General features: G+C 40.8%; 2 protein-coding genes across 2 annotated transcripts in view; one reads left to right on the forward strand and one right to left on the reverse strand.

The window, feature by feature from the left end:
- Window positions 1-11,167: 11,167 nt before the first annotated feature.
- Window positions 11,168-12,704, reverse strand: LOC123607275. Its single transcript, XM_045496400.1, has 3 exons — window positions 12,634-12,704; window positions 11,846-12,291; window positions 11,168-11,531 (listed from the first exon to the last, which is right to left on the reverse strand). Exons 1-3 carry the CDS (start codon window positions 12,702-12,704, stop codon window positions 11,335-11,337), a joined length of 714 nt encoding a protein of 237 aa, XP_045352356.1. The 3' UTR covers window positions 11,168-11,334.
- Window positions 12,104-22,922, forward strand: part of MDFIC (MyoD family inhibitor domain containing) — an 87,265-nt gene continuing 76,446 nt past the window's right edge. The window contains exons 1-2 of the mRNA XM_045495377.1: window positions 12,104-12,320; window positions 12,602-12,787. Of these exons, the coding sequence (XP_045351333.1) occupies window positions 12,703-12,787 (85 nt within the window). The 5' untranslated portion in view covers window positions 12,104-12,320; window positions 12,602-12,702. The remainder of the gene's footprint in view (window positions 12,321-12,601; window positions 12,788-22,922) is intronic.

A 22,922-nucleotide genomic window follows, 5' to 3' on the forward strand; every position in this document is an offset into this window, starting at 1 on the left:
TGAGAGATTTACATGATAGTAAAGAGACAAGTCTTTAAATATATCTTCATAATGTAGTTACACGTGCATGATATAAACATTGACAGAGGAATGAAGTAATGTTACAAAGTTATAGATGATTAAGTTGGCATTACAATTTGTGAAGTTAAATACTAAAGGAAACATTTAAATAACTACTTTAATTCCATTTTCTTAGTCAACTGGATCATTTTCAAAAATATAAATTTGTGCCTGGTATATTGTAATAGTTTTTATACGATAGTAGCTATAACTTGATTGTGTGGGCAATTGATTACTTACTGGCTTGATGTTTCATTAACAGAACTCCTCCCAGACCAATGGAAATAATAATTTACTTATAAGTTTGCTTTCTAAAATACTGATATTTTAAAATTTATCAACTACAGTACTATTATTATACACTTAAAATAGCTAAGGAGACAAAATGGTTTAAAAATACTTCTAATGTGGGAGCACCTGGGTCACTCAGTCAGTTAAGTGTCGGACTGTTGATTTCAGTTCAGGTCATGATCTCAGGGTTCCTGATATGGAGCCCCATGCTGTCCGCACAGAACCTACTTGAGATTCTTTCCCTTTCTCTCTCTCTCTCTCTCTCTCTCTCTCTCTCTCTCTCTCTGCCACTCCTTGGTGCTCACTCTCTCTCTCTCTCTCTCAAAATAAACGTTAAAAATATTTAAAAGTACTTGCAATGTGAAAAGAAACTATCTTTTTCATTCAATGTTTTGAAATGACCATTGGGCTTCTACTGAACTTGCTAAACTACATACGCATAGATAAAAATTGTACTATAGTTATGAGTATCATCCATAATCCTGGAAGCAAGATTCTAGCAACTAGAGGTTATTACTTTTTGGAGAAATTTTAACAAACAAAAAGAATGATGTTAAGCTCATCAGAGACTTAAAAAAATGGTTTGCTTCCATTTCATCTCACTTAAAATGTGCAGGGTTTTTGTTGTTGTTGTTAATTTTTGTTTTTTATGTATCTGGTGCCATGGGTTAAAGGCCACTAGGGAAATACTTCAAACTTCTGACTGTTACACCACAGTTTTCATCTTTCTCTTGGACTAATGTTTCAAATTCTCTAATCAAAAGTCTTCCTTGTCCCTTGGCCCATTGTCTACTCTGATGCGCTTGAGGAGCTGGGGGCAGATGTGGCTCCTTAAGAACCACTGAGTGTTGGAAAGCATGAACAGACCCAAGGAAAAGAAGTGATTTATGTTCGTTATGCTAAACTAAAAATGAGAACCATAATTTGAGTTGAGTCTTCCATAGCCTTGCTTTTAAAGTAGTTATGTTTACTTTGTGAATTATATTCAATTTTTGAAATGGCATTTAAAAAGCTATGCTAAGAAAATCCCAGACCATCTCCAAAAATTGATTTATCACAGAAAAAAAATCCAGGTGGTCCTAAGAAGTTACTTCCTTCTGGTTCTGAAGGTATTCACATCCTATATGAAAGAGGTGTAGTGTCTGTAATGCTGAAGGATCATAGACCATGTCTGTCAGCTAGCATCTGAAAGGAGAGTGCCCTGGGTCTCAGTACAGACCAAATAGAATATTCCAAAGGTATTCTAGCAATTTTAAATCTCATGGTCTCATTTTGTAATGGTTTGTTTCGACCTTCTCTTTCTTAGTGTCTTTGGCATTATGATTGTTTTATGTGATTGAGAAACTTCCTTTTATTTTGAAGTAACTTTGTAATCATACCTTTATAAGCACCAATATTTCTCTCTTGTTTAGAAAATTACCTTTACTTATAGTGGGCTTTCCAAATACCCGCTTCCTCCTTCATTGCAGACAGACCCAGGAGAGCTGATCTGTTCTTTAGGGTTTAAAAAGTAAAAGACTGTAGGGGTGACCCCTGGGTGGCTCAGTGAGTGTTCACCTCTTGATTTTGGTTCAGGTCATGATCTCAGCTCATGAGATCAAGTCCCACATTGGGCTCAGGATTCTCTCTTCCTCCTCTCCCCTTTCCTCTTTCTTTCTTTCTTTCTTTCTTTCTTTCTTTCTTTCTTTCTTTCTTTCTTTCTTTTTTCTTCTTTCTTTCTTTCTTTCTTTCTTTCTTTCTTTCTTTCTGTCTTTCTTTCTCTCACTCAAACATTTAAAACACTTTTTAAAAAATGTTTATTTACTTACTATTGAGAGAGAGAGAGAGAGAGAGAGAGAGAGAAATATAAGCGGGAGGGGGAGACACAGAATCCAAAGCAGGCTCCCGGCTCTGAGCTGTCAAATCAGAGCCCTATGTGGGACCTGAACTCAAAAACCATGAGATCATGACCTGAACTGATGTTGGACGCTTAACTGACTGATGATGATGATGATGATGGTAATAATATAATAATAATATATAGTAGAGACTGTAGGATAAAGAGATAAATGACACCAAGGGGCTGTAACCAATGTCCCACTCCAGCAACATCATGGGGCAACATAATTCCCTTGGTGGCATCGGTGGTGCAGTTTATGGTGTAAATACAAATGATACACCATACACCATTTGTAAATACAAATTCTCATTATTAGAGAGTTAAAATAAAAAACTTAGTCTAACACATTGCACTGTATGTTAACTGGAATTAAAATTTAAAAACTTAATAAAAATTGAAAAAACTGAATCTAGAAATCCCTCTTACAGAATTCTGAGATGAATTAAAAGATTCCGGAATGCATAAATGAGGTCTTGTTTTGGATTAGACATATGTGTCATAAGAAATAAAAAAAAAAAAACAAAAAACAAAAAACAAAAACAAAAACAAAAACAACAGGTGCAGGGTTTGGAATTCTCTAAATGTGCCCGCTTTACCTTCCTTCCCCTCTTCCTATGGTTAAATTCTTCTCATTCAGGCTCTTCTCCAAACCAGTATCATTCTTAAAATTCTTATCCCTCCAGACGGGCTCTGGTGCCGCCTCTTAGGCTCTGTCACAGGACCCAGTTGCTACTTCCTAGTATGAATCCCATGTTTCATCTTTATTGATTCTCTCCCTGTTGTTAGGTTCTTTTAGAGCAAAGACATCATTTCTAATTCCAGGACCCTTTACCCACTCTCACAGCACCCATTGTTTTCCTCACTAACCACTATCAGTCCTTCCATATTTATAGGTGTGCTTGTGTGATGAATGTCTACCTGCCCCAGGGCTCTACAGCTCTGTGAAGGCTTTACTTTCCTTTGCATCCCAGCAGGTAGCAGCGTACCTGACATCTTGCAGTTGAGAAAATAACTCTGTACTACCAGGATATAACCGGTACTCCCATGTTCTTTATTTAACCTCTCTAAAGCTTTGTTTTCTTATAGAGGGGGAATTGTTAACAGGGCTGAACTTCCTCTGGAGGCTCAGGGATGGAATCTGTGCCATGCCTCTTTTGGTTTCTGATAACTGCCAGCTTCCTTGGCTTGTGGCCACTTAACTCTAACCTCTGCATCCACCTTTATAGTGCCTTCTCTGCATACATACACACACATATATACACATACATCTATATACATATACGTCTATATATAAAAACATTTATATGTTTATAATATATAAGGAGGTTTGTTACAAAGTATTGGATGCAGGCTGAGAAGTCCCAGGGTTTGCTATCTGTAAGCTGGAGACCCTGGAAAGCCTGTGGTGTAGTTTGAAAGCCTGAGAGCCAGAAAGCCAATGACACAGATTCCGGTTGGAGTCTGAATGCTTGAGGACCAGGAGTGCTGAATACAGGAAAAGATCAGTGTTCTAGCTCAAATAGCAGTCAGCTAATTCAACGTTTCTCTGCCTTTCTCTTCGAGTTAGTCTCTCAGTGGATTGGGTTATGCCCACCTACATTGAAGAGGTTCACCTGTTTGACTCAGTCTACCAATTCAAATACTTACATTTCCCAAAAACTCGCTCACAGACACACCCAGAAATCATTTTTAATCAGCTGTCTGGGCACACCATGGCTCAATCAAGTTGACGCTTAAAAATAACCATCATACTTGGCATTGAAATGAAGGCCTACCTGGATAATCTCCTCATTTCGAATACTTATTTATGTCTGCAAAGACCATTTAAACCAAACAATGAAACATTCACACGTTTGAGGATTCAGATGTAGAACTATCTTTTTAGAGGCCACCAATCAGCCAGCGACAACACTCCTTAGGCATGAGGAAAGAAAACATGCCGTTGTATAGGTTGGCTGAAGTAGCCAAAGTATTGGGGTGTTGCTGACCTTTAACACAGATAAATTAGGTAATTGTAATTGTAGTGATTTTAAGGATAATTTTAAGATACCCCTCCCCCAATATATATGCCACAACACCTTTGTTTCTTCTGGTCATTTTATTGCACTGATAATCCACCAAATATAAATTCAGGTAAGTCTATTATTATTAATACTATTAGTGGTAGTAGTTGTCATTGTTTTGAACCTCTGAACGAAGTGAGTTAATCAGTACCTTGATACATGGCACTTTATCATCACTGGTCTGCAAGTTCCTTTTCTTGTACATAACGCTTGTTCGGGAATATATGTTCTCTTTGATCCCTGTTCACTATTTTCCTCCCCACCCTCCATAGATTACCATTGTAAGGTGTTTTCCTAAGTCCCCTTGCTTATGTGTATGCTGTTTTGTGTGTGCATATTTTTAATTATTAGTTGGTGCTGTGCTAAAATTACATTCTGTTTCTTACTATTTTCACTACGCAATGTTTTAAAGATTGATTTTTCGCTAACTTGTGCATATAATCTGTTTCTTCTAAGGGTTACACAATCTCCCAGGCTCCACATCTACCCCATTAACTTCCTGCTTTCCCAGGGATGGTGGTAACAGGCAGACTCCAACTCCCCGCCACCAAAATAATGTGGCAATAAGTAACCTGTCTATGTTCCCTTATGGGCCTGGATACATTTTTGGGGTACTATTAACATAGGAACAGGATTGTTGGTCCTCATTCTATGAGTTATTTATATTTTTATGTTTAATACATCAACTTGAATTCATTCCTTTAAATTTTGGCATGTTCTTTGTACAGAGTCTAAAGCTGGGAAACCGGGGTAGCAAGAAAATAGTTTGGGGCTCCAAGTGCTTGGGTGCCAGGGGCAGTAGGAGAGAGGAGAATAAGGGAGAGTGGGAGGATATTCAGGAAAACCTTGCCTTTTACCCACAGTTGATTGGAGGTCCCAGGATTGACTATCTTTTCATTGTCTTTGTCTTAATCATCTTGCAATTATAGTTTCAGCGGATCAGTTATCATTTGCCAGGGCCTCTTGTGTTCGTTACTTTTCCATAATACCTGGTATAGCCAGGTTTACTTTCTGTCTACCAAGAAAAAGTCTCCTTATTGTGTCCTGCGTACAATATGCCCATTTTCATTTCTGTCTTCACTCACACTGTTCTTATCTGACATGTGCCACTGTGTGGCTTAATATCTCCCTCCCTTCCTTCAAAACACAAGCAGAAAAGTACAGTGACAGCAAGGAAATACCCTGAAGGCCAGTGCCCCAGGCCAGAGCAGTCAACCAACTGAAAGGGACACTGAGGGCTTGGAGGGAAGGACAAGTCAAACTAATTCAGCAACAGGAGATCCTGTGCCCAGCTCTTTGGTCACATATTGACAACAGAAAATTTTTGGAATTCCTAAATATAAGATCAGGCATACCCTTTCTTCACCATCCCTTAGAAAGGATGAATTCATTTACATGACTTATCTAGATAACGGGAACAAGCCTGGATGTCAAGAAATGTAGGTTTTTAGTCCTAGCTCTGTCATGAACCCACTAAATGACCTTTGCCAAGTCAGTTAACTTCTGTGGGGCTTTCCCACTAGTGTGCCTTTGCATACATTACCCCTTTTATCTGGAATTACCTTAGCATTGGGACAGGGAAACTCTTACTCATCAGCAGTACTTAGCTTGGTGTCAGCTTTACTCTGAAACATCCCCTGAGTCTCCCCACCTACGCCTCAGCAGTTAGGTGCCACTTTCTTCTTGACCCTGTACTACACTTCTTATTTATGTGACTGTCCCTTTCCTACTCTGCTCCCTACCCCTAGAGTTCCACTAGGAGCTACTACTATTGCCTCTGTTGTTTTTTTTTTTTTTTTTTAAGTTTAAGTCTTTATTTTGAGACAGAGAGAAAGTACAAGTCAGGGAGGGGCAGAGAGAATCCCAAGCAGTCTCCACACTAACAGCACAGAGCTGGATGTGAGGCTTGAACTCAGGAACTATGAGACCACAACCTGAGCTGAAGTCGGACACTTAACTGACTGAGCCATCCATGTGCCCATCCTCTGTGTTTGAATAGAGGAAGTGCCCAGCCTATGGTTTGACATATGGTGAATACTCAGTATGTGCTTGTTGAGCTTGATGAACTTTGTCTTTATATTTCTTTGCATGCTAAATGAGGAGTTGGACAAGAGGGTGGTTTTCAAATGTTTAAAAACCAGAAGGACCGGTTTTCTCATTTAAAAAATTTTAAGGGGAGGACCAATAAGAATGTCATGGAGAAAAAGAGGAAAGTGCTCTATTTGAAGTAAGAATGGGATTCCAGAAACCTGTCCACTTGACCTCTCCTCTTCAAGAAAGCACTAGGAGGTGGAGAAACACAGTTAAAACAAATCGGCCTGGAATCGGGGTTGCTCATTTCCCTTGCAGCTATAAAAATGTAATTCTGTGAAAGATACTCTTTCAAGTAGCAACATTTTCTCTTCCTTATGTGAACATTTTTTGGTGAAATTTTTCCTGAAATGTAAAAATACTGAACTGCTTCCCTAAGACAGAATGCAATACTAATGTAACTGAATCTTTTCTTAATGACCTAGGTACCTCATTAGGAACATTCACTGTTTCACTGGGCTGAATTCACAAAGGCACTGTTGTGACGTGTTTATTTTCCTGTATCTTCCCTATCTGTCATCTGCCATTTCTTCTGCTGTCACTTTCTCTGACCTAATAGCTCCCTTAGCTAATGTCTTTTTCTCAAAGCCCCTGCGCCCTAAATTTTTTTGTGAGCTAACACAATAGAAAATAAAGTTTGTTTAGGAAGTATATGTTCACACACACAAAGAGTCAGGTTTGAGAAAGTCGATGGCCATTGTGTTGGCCCTATGTGAACATCATGAAGGTTATTTTTGCTATTTAGAGGCTTAGGGGTATTTTTGCATCCCTGGGTTTGGGGATTGCTAGAGTCCCACATTGACATAAATTAGGTAGGTATATATATTTTTTAGAAAAACTAACCTTGGAATAATCTGGGAATGACTGAATGAACGTACCTTGAATGATGTAAAGCATTTAAACCATTTTTTTTTTTACAAAGCAAATGATAGAATATTTTTTAGTATGAACCCCTAATGTATGTTTATAAATGATACACAAGTGCTTTTGTACTAATGTGTTTTATACATTGTAAAACATACTCGAAAATCAAATTTACAAATAATAAAACAAAAACAAATATAAATGTTCATATTAGAATATTTTCTCATATTCTCACACTCCAGAGAATCATCTTGTGCACCCCCTGGGATGCATGCACAATTACATACCCCATTTGTGTGACTGTGTTTTAGATAACTGCATAAGGATATTGACTTTGACTTGAGCTATGCCACTATTCCTCTGCCCAAGTGAAAACTAATTTAGGTGCTTTTCAAGACCTCAAATAAAACTATTTAGCTCCCGAACTTGTGACACAGTACATAGCACAATAAATGTTTGACGAATGTTGAACGAATGATGGACATTGAGTAGTTCATAATGATGCTTTATAAACTCATTTAATTAGTTCATTTTATCGGTTTAGCTCATGTTAGACTTTTTTCACAATGCGTTCACATTAGATCATCACTAGTGCATATCACTAGGCAGAAATGGGTATAAAACACATTGGGATTTTTTTAATATCTTTTTTAAAAGTTTTAGTTATTTATTTTAAGAGAGAGTGAGAGAGCAAGAGCAGGGCAGGGGCAGATAGGGAGAGAAAGAGAATCCCAAGCAGGCTCTACACTGTCAGCACAGAGCCAGATGCAGGGATTGAACTCCTGAACCACAAGATCGTGACCTGATCTGAAATCAAGAGTCAGGCTCTTAATCAACTGAGCCACGCAAGCATCCCACACATTGAGATTTAATGGTAGAGGGCTTTGAGCCAGAGCATTTAATTGCCCAGGGAAAGTTTCGACCCATCCAGATTACTATAGTAGGAGACATGGCAAAATCTGGCTTAACAAAGGCCATCACGTGATACCCATGGGCATCTCGGGTTGTGGGTCAGTGGTGGTAGTAGTGACTAAATAGTGGTGGTCTCAAGCCAGGGAGATAACAGTATTATGATGACATTGGGAAGGGTGTGGAGAAAGGGAGTGGGGCCAGCGAGGACACCTTTGTATTGAGTTTCAGGCGTTTAAGCTGTGTCTTAAGCCTTTTGTTTTTACGCTACATATTCCTCTTGGGCACTCAGAGCTCCTAGTCAGTGGAGAACCATCTATGTGCTTACGTTCCAAATCCCTATCCAGCAACCTTCTGGATGATTCCAGTTAGGTGTGTTGCAGGTACCTCAGAGGCTATATCATCTACGTGATCAATTCAGCAGCTTTCCCCAAGCCTGCTTCTCCTAAATGTTTCCATCTTTGTGGGTGGTATTACCAGCCTCTACCCAGATGCAGAAACCTGGAAGTCACCTTGGATTCCTCTCCTCCCCGCCTCTTGCCTCTATTTGGCTTCATTCCCCTGCCATCTTAGTGGACTCCCTAGCTCCAATCTCCGTGCCTCCAAGTTGTTTCATACATTATTCCAGAGTGATTTTTATAAATGGAAATTTGGATAATATAGCCTCCTTGTTCAACCCTGGTAAGGCCCCTGATTTTCTCTTCAGCTCCGTCTTTCTTACTGCCTCCCTTGGATTAGTTATCCCCTTCCACTGAACTTCTTGAGTTCTTCAAGGATGCTTGGCTCCCTTCCTTCCTCCAGGCCTCTTCCCACATGGCTCCTTCTACCTAGAGCAGTCTGTTCCTTTCCTTTTCACTTTCTTCTTCTGGTCTCAGCAGAGACATAATTTTTTCCAGGACCTTTCCCTTGATTCCTAGACCAGACTACATCTCCCTGTTAGCTTATTTATTATCCTAGCATCCCAGAACTTGTCTTGCCTTGCCACTCAGCAACTGTTGTTGTAAGTGGTTGTGTATCCCTATTTACTCCTCGGCCGCGACTCCATAAGGGCAGTGGCCACATTGATCATCTTCACTGCTGCGTCCCCAGCACCCGCAACAGTGCCTTCCACCTCCAAACGTATTTGTTACATGAAAGAAGAGGGCATGGAGTGCCACTTGTCAGGAACCAAGCTAAGCGATTAATCAGACTGAACAAATACAGCAAGGGATAGGGTAAGTGGGCAGCTTGGGGAACACTTAGGAGCCCACACTTAATTTCTGGCCTATCAGATGGCACCCTTAGACCTTCCAGAGGGAAGACCTGAGTTTACCTAAAGAAGCAAGATAGCCTTGAAGACGGATAGATCTGAGTTCTAAATCTTAGCAGTGCAATCCTGGCAAGTTATTGGTAGGGCTGATCTAAGAACACAGAAAATTTATAAAGTGTATGTATGATAACTGATCTATATATTTTTAAAATGTTTATTTTAGAGCTAGAGAGGCAGAAAGAGGGAGACACAGAATCCGAAGCAGGACCCCGACTCCGAGCTATCAGCACAGAGCCCGATGCAGGGCTGGAACTCAAGAACCATGAGATCTTGATCTGAGCCGAAGAGTGCTTAACCACCTGAGCCACCCACCAGCTCTGACACCTGGTATTTTGATGTGGCCCTTGTGATCTAGTCATCATGCCATGCTCAGTGTAATCCATCCAAATGCTTCTTCTGTATAATGCTCAGGTATTGACCCCCTGTCCTCATACCTGACATTATTCCAAATGCTATAGGAGACTTATGTTTTTCACTTATATTTTTATTTTATAATTATTTTTTTTATAGTAAGCTTATTATCCCTCATGGGACCCTGTGAAGAGTTTATCTTATCATCTTTATGAGGCAACAAAGGGATAGAGAGTTTGACTAAGTTGCCCAAAGTCACACAGCTGAGCAAGATACAGCATTTGACCATCCTGGTGATTCTATAACACAGGCTCTCATTTATTCCTAATATTTTTATTTGAATTTTATTCCTTCCTCATTAAAAAGTAAAATGTTTAAATTCAAGAAGTATTTATTGAATCCCTTACCATGAGTGCAACATTAAGCACTCCGTGTGAAATTAATAAATATTTATTGTGACTATGACTTTGTAGAAGAGAAGAGTTATAGAACGTCTTGATATTCATGGACTGTAACCTCTTTGTGAGGGGATTAGAAAAAAAAGAAGTCAAGGAAATGTGCAAAAAAGGGATAACACAATCTTTCCGAGTGGCTACTTCCTACCCTGTTCCTTTGATTGCAGATAATGTTGTAGTAGACAGTGATGTTTCCTAAACGTTTGTTCTCTAAAGGAACTGCAGTCATCCTCAGAATTGATCTGCTTCTATCAAGCAGATTCTAGAGTCCAGGCCCCTGTACAAGTTTTCAGCAAAGTGAAGGCACTTTTATGCACACTGTTTCTGAAATGTCTAAACTAAAAACAGAAGAAAAAAAAAATTAGGCATAGGTCATTAGGGAAAATGTCATTTGTCTTTTGGGATGTAGAGTTTGACCTCACTGTCATCAGCAACTTCAAAGTCTGTGTTCTTCAGGTTTAACTGAAAGTAGGTTGGGTTGCACTGGCACTTTCAAGTTAAGAAATGGATTTTTTTCAATCAGTCGAAATCAATTCCAGTGGGTTTTTTAAAGAAAGGAAATTCCTGGGATATTATTGATACACCTAGAAAGCTGCATCCAGTGTACATTTTCTTCAATGTTGACAACATGACTGATTTCCTCTCTTGGCCTAGAGATTTATTTACTTTTTTTTTTTCAACGTTTATTTATTTTTGGGACAGAGAGAGACAGAGCATGAACGGGGGAGGGGCAGAGAGAGAGAGGGAGACACAGAATCGGAAACAGGCTCCAGGCTCTGAGCCATCAGCCCAGAGCCTGACGCGGGGCTCGAACTCAGGGACCGCGAGATCCTGACCTGGCTGAAGTCGGACGCTTAACCGACTGCGCCACCCAGGCGCCCCGGCCTACAGATTTAAAGCATGAGTTGGTTCTACCTTTCTAGAAATGAATTCTGCGTTTTGCTTGCAATGAAAGAACAAAAGTTACCTGAATATATTATTAAAGTACTTTGTGCCTGCAAATTGCTTCGTACGAGTTATTTATTCTAGGCTCATCAGGTTATGCTACAATCAGAACGCCTGCTACTTAGTTCGCTTTTTACTTCCCACCACAGGTTTATCTTGCCACCGAAGCCATTCACTGTGCAAGGCCTGGCTTGGGGCCCTGGGCCAGGGCGTCCTCTGGGATGTCAACCTTGTCTGCCTGGATGCCTCCAGTTGATTCAAGCAAGCGCAACTGGTTTTACTGATCCACGTTCCTGTTGGACGAGAATAAAGACCTGAAAAAGAGAATAAAGGTAACTTCAGAGGCATAGAGTTTAAACACTGAGCTAAGGGTCAGGGTTTCAAAACCACACTTTTACTATCCTATCAGGAAAGTTCGATAAATAATTATATTTTTTGTTTTGCATTGTCCCCCCTAAAGGTTTCTCCTTCACTCAGGGAGTTCCCAGATCTTCAGTGGGTCTGGGGCAGAATTGGGAAGAAAGGCTGAGAGAAGAGGGAATGGGGTAAGTCTGGGCAGGAAAACGCCTAGGCAGCCAAGGACCAGCCAACTCCCTCCTTTCTCTCAGCCCCTAGAGAAACCCCTTACCCGGAGCCAGCCCGTTCCGGCTTTGGCCTCTTGACCCAGACAGTGCAGGGCGAGGGAGCCCACGTTGCACCGCCCCCAGCCTTGGGCGGCCCGCCAAGAGTTCGAGGCCTCCTGATCCGGATGTGATGAAAAAGAGCAACAGACGGAGAAGTGTTTCAGGAGTGGAGGAGTGGTGGCAGGGGGACAGAGAGCCAGAGGGGGAACAGGCCCCCTTCCTGGGGAGCTGGCCGGACTTCGCTGGCTGGAAAGAGAGGGCGGAGAGCACGGAGTCAGAAGAGCGGCCACTGGCGCAGTTGCAGCCACTGCAGTGTCTGGGCTGAGCCTGAGGGAGGCGGGGAGGGACGCGCAGGGGCGGCCGCCACTGCAGCCAGGCCACTGGGGTGAGATGCCGAAGCTGCTGGATCCTCGCTAACTTTGCCGGGCGGAAGAGGAGAAGGAGGAAGGGGCTTTGAGAGAGTTGGGGGGGGATGCCGAGGTAGGTGGTGGTCTCCCCGGCCAGAAGGAGGAGGGGTTTGGTCCCCTTCCCCGCGCTTCCAAATCCAGTCTCCCTTCCCGCCCCCTTTCAGTGCCTCCCTCCCACTGCCCTCCCCCGCCCCCCAACTCCACCACTGTCAACGTGCGGGGTAGCAGTTTTCCTCCCGGGTTTCAAATCAAAACTTCTCTGGGGTGGGGTTTGGGGGAGGGAGGTGGAGGGGCAGGGAATGTCCTGCAGGGGTGGCGTGCTGGTCTCTGAAAACACTTTTTCCCCCCCACCAGAAGCAGTCAGTTCTCTGCACCCACCACCTAACAGCCCTTCGCGTCCGCCCCGGGGGCGGCGAGCTAGGCGGCAGCGCGGCGCGGGCTCGGTGGAGCGGCCCATGTCCGGCGCGGGCGAAGCCCTGGCTCCCGGGCCCCAGCGCGGGGCCGAGGCGGGCGGCGGCCGGCTGGGCGCCCCAGCCCAGGGTGAGTGCCTGCTCGCAAGTTGCGAGTCGCTTTGTCGTTGTTGCATTTTAAAATTTGTCCACACATTTACTGATTGAGGGAGGGGGGTGGAGGTTGGTGTGCAGTGAGGACGGAGTCTCACCCCTTAGTTGTGAACTTTTGCACAGTTAGTGCTACTCAAGAAAGTTCTCCAGGACTCCAGCCCTAGATCAACAACCGGATAAGAGGGCGGGATCCGCTGGTCCTTCCACTCCCCCTTCCTTTGACTGCAGGGAAACTGGATGACATGATTGCTTCTTTCTTAAGCATATGCATTTTGGGGCCTAAGACTCCAATATGTGGGATCTGAAGCACTCTCGCCTGCTTCACTTCAGTTCTTATGTCTTCCTCAGATCCAGGTCTGTTGCTGCTCTCTGAACAAGCTAAAGCACTCTGGGCTCATCTTTGTTTCTTGTGAGCCACTCTGCAGCTCAGTTGATGATCTGGGGTTCTGTGACCAGTTCCTTTGGAATGGCTCACGCATACGTTTCAATAACTGTTTTGTTTTGAAATCAGCATGCTTTAAAAAGGAACACTTGGCAAGAATGAATTAGCTCCTTTGTGTTTTTCCAGAGTGTAAACACAGGCAGCCTATAAAGAATATGATCTTGTTTCTGGGAGACTTCCCTAACAAGCTTATAAACAAGTCAGGCAATATCTTTGCTCTCTTGAAGGTAACATCCTTGAGGTTTTCAGGGAGCAAGGGCCTTACTCTTCTGATGCAGTTTCCTCTAACGGTGGCTCTGATTTAGAAAGTTCTGATATTGATATAGGCTAAATAATTTTCCAGGTCTTCAAAACCTACTTTATAGTCTTGATTTTAAGCATATCTGATAGCTTTTGTATTTCTTTGACAATAATGTAGTGAGCTTCTTGGGATTGGTGTTTTTTTTGTTTGTTTGTTTGTTTGTTTTTTGTTTCTTTGTGTCTTTTTTTCTTTTTCCCCAAACTGCAAAAATGGAAAGGAAGAAGTTAATGTTGAACTCAAAAGAGGTGAAAGCAGAAAACATCCATGGCTAAATTAAAATGTTCTGGCATTCAGGGCTGTTAAATTGAATTATGTTTATCATTGCTTTTTGCTTCTAAACAGTGAGTCATTTTTTTCTAAACAGAAAATAGAGCAAATCAGAGAAGTAGAATGATAAACATGTTTTCCCAGAAGCAGCCCATGCTCTGCACGTTGTATTGCCAACAGTCATTTTCCCGTTGTTAGGCATGCCCTTCATAGTCTTATCGACTCATTGATGTTTCACACTTGAGCTGTTAATCACTATTGTTAAACAATGCTTATGTCAAAATCCACATCAAACACACTACAAAAACAATTGATTTGGACATAGTGATATGTACAGTGTCCAACTTACTTTAATAATATGCATCGTTAGAGTCAGCTAGAACTTGCAGTGGTGCGTAAGGTAATGCAATGCAATGCTGTAAAATATCACATGATTCTGATTTTAGGAAGTGAGCATCTAGAATGGTCTGAAGTGCAGTTGACTGCATACAGGATTACCAGTGTGGAAACTCTTGGGGTTATATTGTACCTGAAAATCGGCTTACCCTCAGCAACATAGTTATAGACCACCTTTTTATTAGTTTATCTTTGACTCACATCCTTTAAGCATCAATTTAATTGTACGTGTAATATAAGGTAATGATTGTAATGATTTTTTTAGGAAGAAAATCTTCAGATTCTTGCTAAAATATTATGTCTCATACAAGCAGATTTCATAAGGTATATTGAAAGAAAACAAATTTTGGAGTGAGTGGGTAGGGTAAAAGTTTGCAGATGCAGCCTTCCATAGGTAGTTTGGTCCTCTTGATAAAGGCATTAGTGAAGAAAGAAGCTTTGTTCACAGGGTGCCCTACTCTCCAGCTCTTGAGTTCTTTCCTCTGTCCTTGGATTCTTTATCATCTTTTCAGAAGAATAGTTTAATAATTCTCTGGTCAGATGTGGCTGCTTAGTTAATTGAAACTTAATTTAAAATTTTTATATATTAAAATCTGTGAGAAAAATGGAGTGTTTTATGGCAATTAGCAGAAAATATCTTTTCATGAAGAGGAAATATAAGGTCAAGTCTTACCTTGTAGGCAAAGATAGATAGATGTCAAGATAAAACCTATGCATATATTACTATATCATGATGAGCTATCCACACTCCTAACTAAGGGCATGCAATGTTAAAGTTAAAAGAAATTATAGGGGGGTCTCTAGTGAACTCCCCATCAAATCTAAAATCCCTTTCTCCGTTCTTCCAGATGGTTAGTTAGAAACCTACAGTGTAGCTGATTCTACGTAACGGCATTCAGGGTTAGGAAGGTTTCCTTATTAAGAGCATTGTTCTACCTCTTTAAAATTTCTGCTCTTTTCCTGTGATTCTGCAAGGAAAACTCTACTGGTTTGAAAGCATTAAAAACATTTTCTGTGTATTTTGAAAATTGTTGCAGAGCAAGGACATAAGTTCCTATGCTCCAGGCTGTAAGAGGGAACCAGGATGGGTGTGAGGAGCTTGTAAGCAGCAGGGATCGTGGGCCCTGGGACAGCCCATGGGCCAGGAGGTGGTGATGCTCAGCTCCAGCTCATTGTTGCCATTTGGGCTCATATCTTCCAGTATTTCAAGAGACACTGGAAATACAGATTTTTCTGTATCATCTCTCCCTTTTTAAAAGTTGGCAATTGATTAAATACAATTTTGCCCCGGCCAACAAAACAACTACGCTTTCAGGCTGATATGGCCTCTAGGCAGCTGATCTGTTATCTCTGTTCTAGAAATTAGAATGTAAACATGTGTTTATAACTGTTTCCCTATTTATGACTAACTTCTGAAGGATTGGTTTGATTTGCTGTCCCATGCAAGTCCCTGTATAAAGGTCTTGATAGATGAAGGATAATTTGGGCCAAACTTAATTTTGTTTTAAGAGAGAATGGACCTTGTATACGTGATTCATCTAATTGTCATTTTTTTTTTCATTCTTGGATTAAACATCTTAAAATTCATTGTGTTATCACTGAAAATGTAGGTACTTACTTTTTTGTGCAAAAGTTACTAGAATCCATGTACTCGGAAGAGCTTTTTAATTAAGTACTTCATTCATACATTTGCAACCTGGGACTATGACGATTTATAAAAATAACTTAGTCCAAATGGATCACTTAAAAAAATTTTTTTAACATTTATTCATTTTTTGAGAGACAGAGACAGTGCAAGTGGGGGAAGGACCGAGGGAGAGGGAGACAGAATCTGAAGCAGGCTCCAGGCTCTGAGCTGTCAGCATAGAGCCTGGTGTGGAGCTCGAACTCAGGAACAATGAGATCGTGACCTGAGCCAAAGTCAGATGCTTAACCGACGGAGCCACCCAGGTGCCCCCAACTGGCTCACTTTTTAGAAAGGTTGTCCAAAGTATTCAGGTGACTTGGCCAAGGTCTCATGCAGTCCATAGAAATCAGGGTAGAACCACAAACTGGGGAATATATGTCATTGTGATAAATGTGGTTGAAGTAAAGAATGAATATAAATCTTTCCTACGGATGGATGAGCCGAAGATAATAGGCTTTGGATACTGTGAATCACTTGAGCCTGTTCCAGTCCCTGCATCTTCCCCCTCCCCCCGCCACTCCCTGCATTTGCCAAGACTTCGATTGTTGGACTGTGAGTGCTGGAATATACTTTAATGTGATAATGTGTGATTTAATGCACTCTTCTCTCTTGGGAGAGTCCTCTGAGACTATTAGGCAGACTTTTCATAGCAGGATGCAAAATGCCAGTGAAGTTAATTAAAAATAATTTAAAATAGAAGCTAGGGAGAAAATCTTCGAGTTGAAATTACATAAGAAGAGCTTTGACTTAGAAGCTTAGCTAAGTTGTCAGGAGTTTATAGTGGCTAATCAGATTTCCTTTATGGGAAGCCTGTTTATTTCAATTTATACAATGTATGCTTGTAACACCCATATTCTTAGACATGTATCATATTGTTTTATCCTTCTGATTAAGGATGGAATTTCTCAAAGTGGATCCTCTTTGGATAGCTTCTCTCTCTGGTTCCAGTCTGGGGAGATTGTGCCCTCCAGGAGACATTTGGCAACATCTGGAGACATGTTTGGTAGACACACAGGGAGTGGAGTGGGTCCTTCTAGGATCTAGTGGGTAGAAGCCAGGGGTAATGCTAAATATCTTACAATGCATAGGACCAAACAGCCCCTCACAACACAGAATTATCTGGCCGAGAATGTAAGTTGCATTGAGATACTACCCTAATATTTCAAGGCTACTGGCATTTTTGGTCCCAGTGTGGTCTCTGGACTTTTAGAATCAGAATCTCTGGATATGGAAGGGTCAAGAATCTGTATTGTTAACAGTCTCCAGGTGCTCTTTATCTCTAGTAGAAAATAATTGTTATATAGGCTTTTGTCTGCAGAAAGATATATTGAGAGGTTTCTAGTAAGTCTCTCATTTTTAGTTAGAAAGGCCTCAGAAAGCTTTAAAAACAGTCTCTCTTTCAAGTTCCAAATTTTAAATCCTGTCACTCTGTGTATCTTCTACATTACTACTCGTCAGCATGTTTATCACATACCCCAATTAATAAAAATAATCCTGAGTGTATTCTTCCTCAAAGAACTTTCTAACATTTTGTGGACTGTAACACAAATGTATTGTGAACTTTAAAAAGGAAATACAGAGATGGAAATTGTAAGTGGATGAGATAAAAATAAGTGAAATAGGTATTTTAGTACTTTCTTCTACCAGCTCAGTAGATATTCGTGTCCTGCCACCCTACACTTCTCTTTGGAGATCCCAGCATTATGGAATAATAAGGAAAAGAGTGCATAATTTGCACATGGGTTGTGTTCATTTGTAAGTTGGAGTTTTGGAACCTAAGTTACCCTTTCTCATAGAAACAGTGATAAATTATATTTAGTTCCCTAATCTCAAAAAATTAGAATCAACTTATATTAAATATTTATTACTAATTTTCATTTCTACCATAGCCTTTCTTTTCCTCTTTGCATTATTTCTGCCTTACTCAAATGCTTCATAAATATTCAATCCTACACACACACACACACACACACACGAATATATATATATATATATATATATATATATATATATACACACACACACACACATATATATCTTGAACCTTGCTGTGTGACAAGTACAGAGAGGAATACACTGAATGAAATTCGGGTCTTGCTGAATGATGGGAAAACACCTACATTCACCCATAACTGTAATACAAGGTAGACTGATAGGTGCTATGATAGACGTAAAAAGAATGTGTGATGGCAGAACATGGGAGACAGAAAGTATCTCTAGCTGGGGCATTTGGAAGAACCGCAAGGAAAACTTTTGATTTGAGCTGGACAAAGAAGCACGATCATAGAACTCAGCTCTGTGAAGATGGATAATGGAGAGCAAAGCTTGGAGGTGATTATTACAAAATGTTGAATGCTTCACTAAGCCCTTTGTATGGGCTGTATCAAAGAACAAAGAGTGAAGTAAAGTTGTAAAGATAAACTGAAGTAATTTTGAGGATGGCTCTAATTCTCCACTAAGGCGTTTGTATATCCTTTTTGTAGGCAGTGGTGAGCCATTGAAAGTTCTTGAGAAGGGGAAGGACAGGACCACATTGGTGTGTTTTTAGGAGAATAAATCTGGTGGCAGTGCAAAGGATGATGTTGGTACGAGGGGCAAGAGTGAAGGCAGTGATTATCCGGGAAGCTATGACAGGCACTTGACAAAAAGGACATAGGGCAGCCCCACTAGGAATTTGATCGAGGAAATGGGTTTAAGAACAACAGCAAAAGTAGGATAGAGTTCTTCCTAGCTGTGAGAGCCCCTTGAGGGCCTTAAGTTTTACTTACTCAGCTGTGAATCTCCTAAAGCATAGTGTCCAAATTTTGTTGTATCCAATTGATATGGTTCAGCGACGTATTTTATACGGGAGGTAGTGTGAAGGTAGAAATTCAAGGTAATCCAGGGGTTTGACTTTTTAGCCTGAGTGGAAACATGGGAGTAGCTGTTGAGTCTTCTTTGGATCATCTTGGTTCCTGGAGCTTATCCCTTGCCACGATAAGCCAGTAAGCCACCAAGAACTAGAACTTGTAAGTAGGAGAGTGGTGAGGGTCAAGCTCACAGGGTCAGAGTTCACCACCAGATAGTTGATGGCTGGACACAAGAGTGAGGGAAAGGACTGAGGAGAAGCTTTGGGGGCATGGCCACGCTTGAGGAAGGAGAAGGAAAAGAATACAGAAAGAGAGTCCATAAGGATTGGTCACAGAAGCCTTAGAGGTTTAATGGTCATGGAAGATGAAAAAAGTTGTGATTTGTTAAGGGAGAAACCAGGTGTAGAGAGGATTTCAGTTGGGTGGATTTTGAGCTTGCTCACCACGTGCTAATGGAAAGAAATCCAGGGGAGAGAGGGAGATGGAAGTTGAAAGGGTATGGGGTACAGTGGTGGTGTGGTGGGTGTGTGTAATTGAAAGTAAAATTCCGGGACAGAATTGGACAGGGACCAGTCATAGGAAAGTAGACCACGTTCCCTTTACAGATGGGTATGGGAGAAAATAATAAATGATAATCTAGACACAGTTTGATGAGAAAGAGAGATCTTGGAAGGCCTAGATCATATTAGCAAAGTAGATGGTAACATTCGCTGAGAGCAAGAGTGGGGGGCGGTTAGGATGAGTCAAGAAATTTGAGATGTGTGGAAAAGATTTCAAAGAATGAAGTATTCAAGAGGGATTCAATCTGGGGCAAACAAAAGGGCTGCTCTGTAGCACTGAGGGCTTAACTGAGAATGAATGGCATGAATTTTTAGTGGACACGGTCAGCATGGTTGATTGCCTTTCTCAGCAAGGAGCATGTGGGAGCTTGGGAATAGAGCTGATAGAATGAGTTTTTGGAATTAGCATAGGGTTGGAGGTTGGCAGGGTAGAAGCAGTGGGGGACAAAGGAGGAGGATTACCCATGTGTGAGAAGAGTGTATTTGTTCTAATGAATCTTGTGTTCTAGGGTGTATGGGGAGCCAGAGAGCCCAGCAGTGTAATTGTCAGGCTAAGGTTTCTGGCCAGCAAGAACCATGCCTGTTGGCCTTGTTTGGTCAGTTAACATGTAAGGATTTATACGTTTATACATTTATACATATATATATGTATTTGAGTGACCTTTATAGGGCTAGTTGGGGGGGAAACTGGAATTTTTGGGTGTGTAAGAGCCTTTCCTGTTTCTTTGAACCTTATTTCCTGGATCTTGTTGAGGTGATATCATGGAAAATTCTAATAGCTGTGTGCAATTATTTTAGTATCATTATATTTTTATAATAATAAAAGATTTGGGGAAAATAAGGAAACCTAAATTGACATAATCTGAAGTTAAGCCATTTGCAAATGGAAAATTCGAACGATACAATAACCAACAAAGGAGAGAAATGATTCAACCAAATAAACGGTCTTTCTGAGGTAACATGATTATTCTACCCTATATAAAGTTAGGGGATGTGATTTTTATGTTTCTTTTTCTAAAAGTCTTTCTCCAGTTTTTACTAAGGAAAGATTGATCCTGCACTGTCTAGATACTAGATGTTTGGACAGTTGGATGTTGGTGATTGGAGCAGATGAAGGACGCCATGGTTCCTCCCATTGTCTTAATCATACATGTATTTGTGCACCAGTGTTTTGGATGCTTCTCTCTCTTTTCCTTATCTCTGTGTCTGTGTCTCTTTTTCCCTTTCCTCCTCTCCTTTTGCCATTGACACTTTCCTGAAGTTACTTAAACTTTTCGTATCTGCTTTCACATTCGCATACATCTTCTCCAGAAGGAAAGCTTTTAACCTTGAGTTTGAAAGCCAGTTATGTTTTAAAAAGATTCTAATTTAATCAGTTAGGGTTCACTAAGTAGGAGCTATGCACAGAGTTATTTTAACATTAATTTCGTTTGTGGTTTCTACTTGCAGTCCACTTCTGTTTTCAGATTCACACCCACATGATCTGAAGTAAGATGATTCATATGCATGTGCTTTTATGCCTGATTTTTTTTTTTTTTTACTAGTTTCAGGAGTAGAATCTGAAGTTAATTTTCCTGCCAGCACATAGATTTCATTATTGATACGTTTGAAGAGAAACCGTGTCAACAAATCGTTTTTGTGTGCCTACTGCGTGCGAAGTCTTGTGCAGATTAAGAATCTGTAATGCGTAGTTTGCCCACAAGGAATTTGTAAAGTTAATTCCTTGTCTAAATATCAATTCAAGATTACAACAAGAACCAGGTGACAGATTAGTTTATGGCCAGTTGCCAGCTGACTGGTGCAGTTCTGGAGCATACAAATTCAGAGGTTGAATGAGAAACCCAGAGTGGCAAGAAGTCTGTTCCTTCTGGGTTGGGCTGCTAGTGATCCCATCTGAAGAAGACATAGTTTGCAGGTCTTTTGGTTTGAATTATGCAGAATTGAGCACCAAAAATAAAGCAATTTGTGGTTGAGTAGGTGACAGACTCTCTGAAGGCAGCTGGAACACACAAAGGAACCAGCCTCTTCTCTAGGATCAGGTCCTCCTACTCTTTTCCCTGGATCAGCCCTTGATCTCCTGGGCTCTATGAATGTGGACCTACTCTGTTGTTTGTTTTTCCATCGCTCATGCAGCTTGCAGTTTCTGAGGGGTATTACTCTTTATTTCTCACTGAAATACAAGATGAAATTTTGGAGCATGGGAAAGGTGTAGGAGCTTCCATTAAAATATGTACAACATGACAATATACCGATTTGTCATCACTATGCAAAATGAATTTTTACTTGAGCTAAGGAGTAACATATTCAGTCTTTGTGTTGAAATAATTTCAAGAAAAAGGTGGCATTGGTAGTGGGCATAGGAAAATATACATTTGAGAGAGATTGGGAAGTTATAATTAGCTGGATCTCATAGTTGACTCTGTTAGGGTGGAGAAAATAGAGAATTGAAAGATGATTCTGTGAACACCACTGACCAAGATATAGACTATAGTTGGAGAAACAGGGCCAGAAGAGAAGTGGTGATGAATTCCTAAAATTTTAGGAAATGTTGAGTTTGAGTTGCCAAAGATATATTCATGTAGAGGTGAGGCTTCAAATCTGTAGGTCAGGACAGGGAGCAAGTCTAGAGGAATGGATTTACAAGTTCTCCTCCTGGAGGCCATCAGCCATTTGTGAGATTACAAAGATTGTGGGGCCAGAATGGGTTTGTTGTCTTAGAGGAGAATCCAAAGAAAGCAATGTCTCAAAGAAATGATCCTGAAGGCAAGAAGCCACGTCAGTTTTGGACTGAAGTCCAAAAAATAAATGGCAATATGGTTCTGCTTCTCTTATCATTATCTTATTTGTGTTTTCACTACTATGTGAAATGCTCTTCTCCATCCTCTCTCACTTATATCAGGAGTGGACTCAAATCATAGCTTTGAAAAAGGTTTTACAGATGAAACAACCCCCTTTGGTTCACTTTTGATTTCCATTGGCCTTCATTCTTGTAACAGTGCCAAATTAAGGTTCATCCCCACCCGATATAACTGAGAAGTAACAGAAAAGTTTTCGAATTGTGGCACTTACAGCAGTGATCATGACAAAAGACTGAAGATGGGTGTGTGACATCATTTTAAAAAAAGAGGAAGATGTCAGAGTCCTCAATTCCTTTTTGTAATGGGCTTAGTCAATTGCTAAGTAAGAAAACTGCTGCAGATATGGCCTCTCTGGATTTCCACAGTAAGACAAACTGTTCGATGATGGCTTTCTAGACAAGATGAAGAAGACTATCCTATCTATAAGGGTGAACAGAATGTTAAAAAGGTCCCAAAAAATGATTGAAGGAATTGAGGGTGTTTAGCACGGAGAAAATAGACACAAGGGCATGAGATATTTTCTAATATGAGACGGTCACAGAGGGAACATTAGACTTTGATTGCAAAGAGCAGAATAATGATGAATCAGCGAAAAATGTAAGGAAGTAGATTTTAGCCAATTGTGAGGAAAGCCTGTGAATGATTAAAACAGTCCCAAACTGGAGTCAATGGTGTGCTGACGCTATTTCCCTGCCCCAGAAGTAGTCATGCCTATACTCCTTGGCTTGTTCTTGGGGATATTGGATGGTGAA

Source organism: Leopardus geoffroyi, chromosome A2, assembly GCF_018350155.1.
Source record: "Leopardus geoffroyi isolate Oge1 chromosome A2, O.geoffroyi_Oge1_pat1.0, whole genome shotgun sequence".
NCBI lineage: Eukaryota > Metazoa > Chordata > Mammalia > Carnivora > Felidae > Leopardus > Leopardus geoffroyi.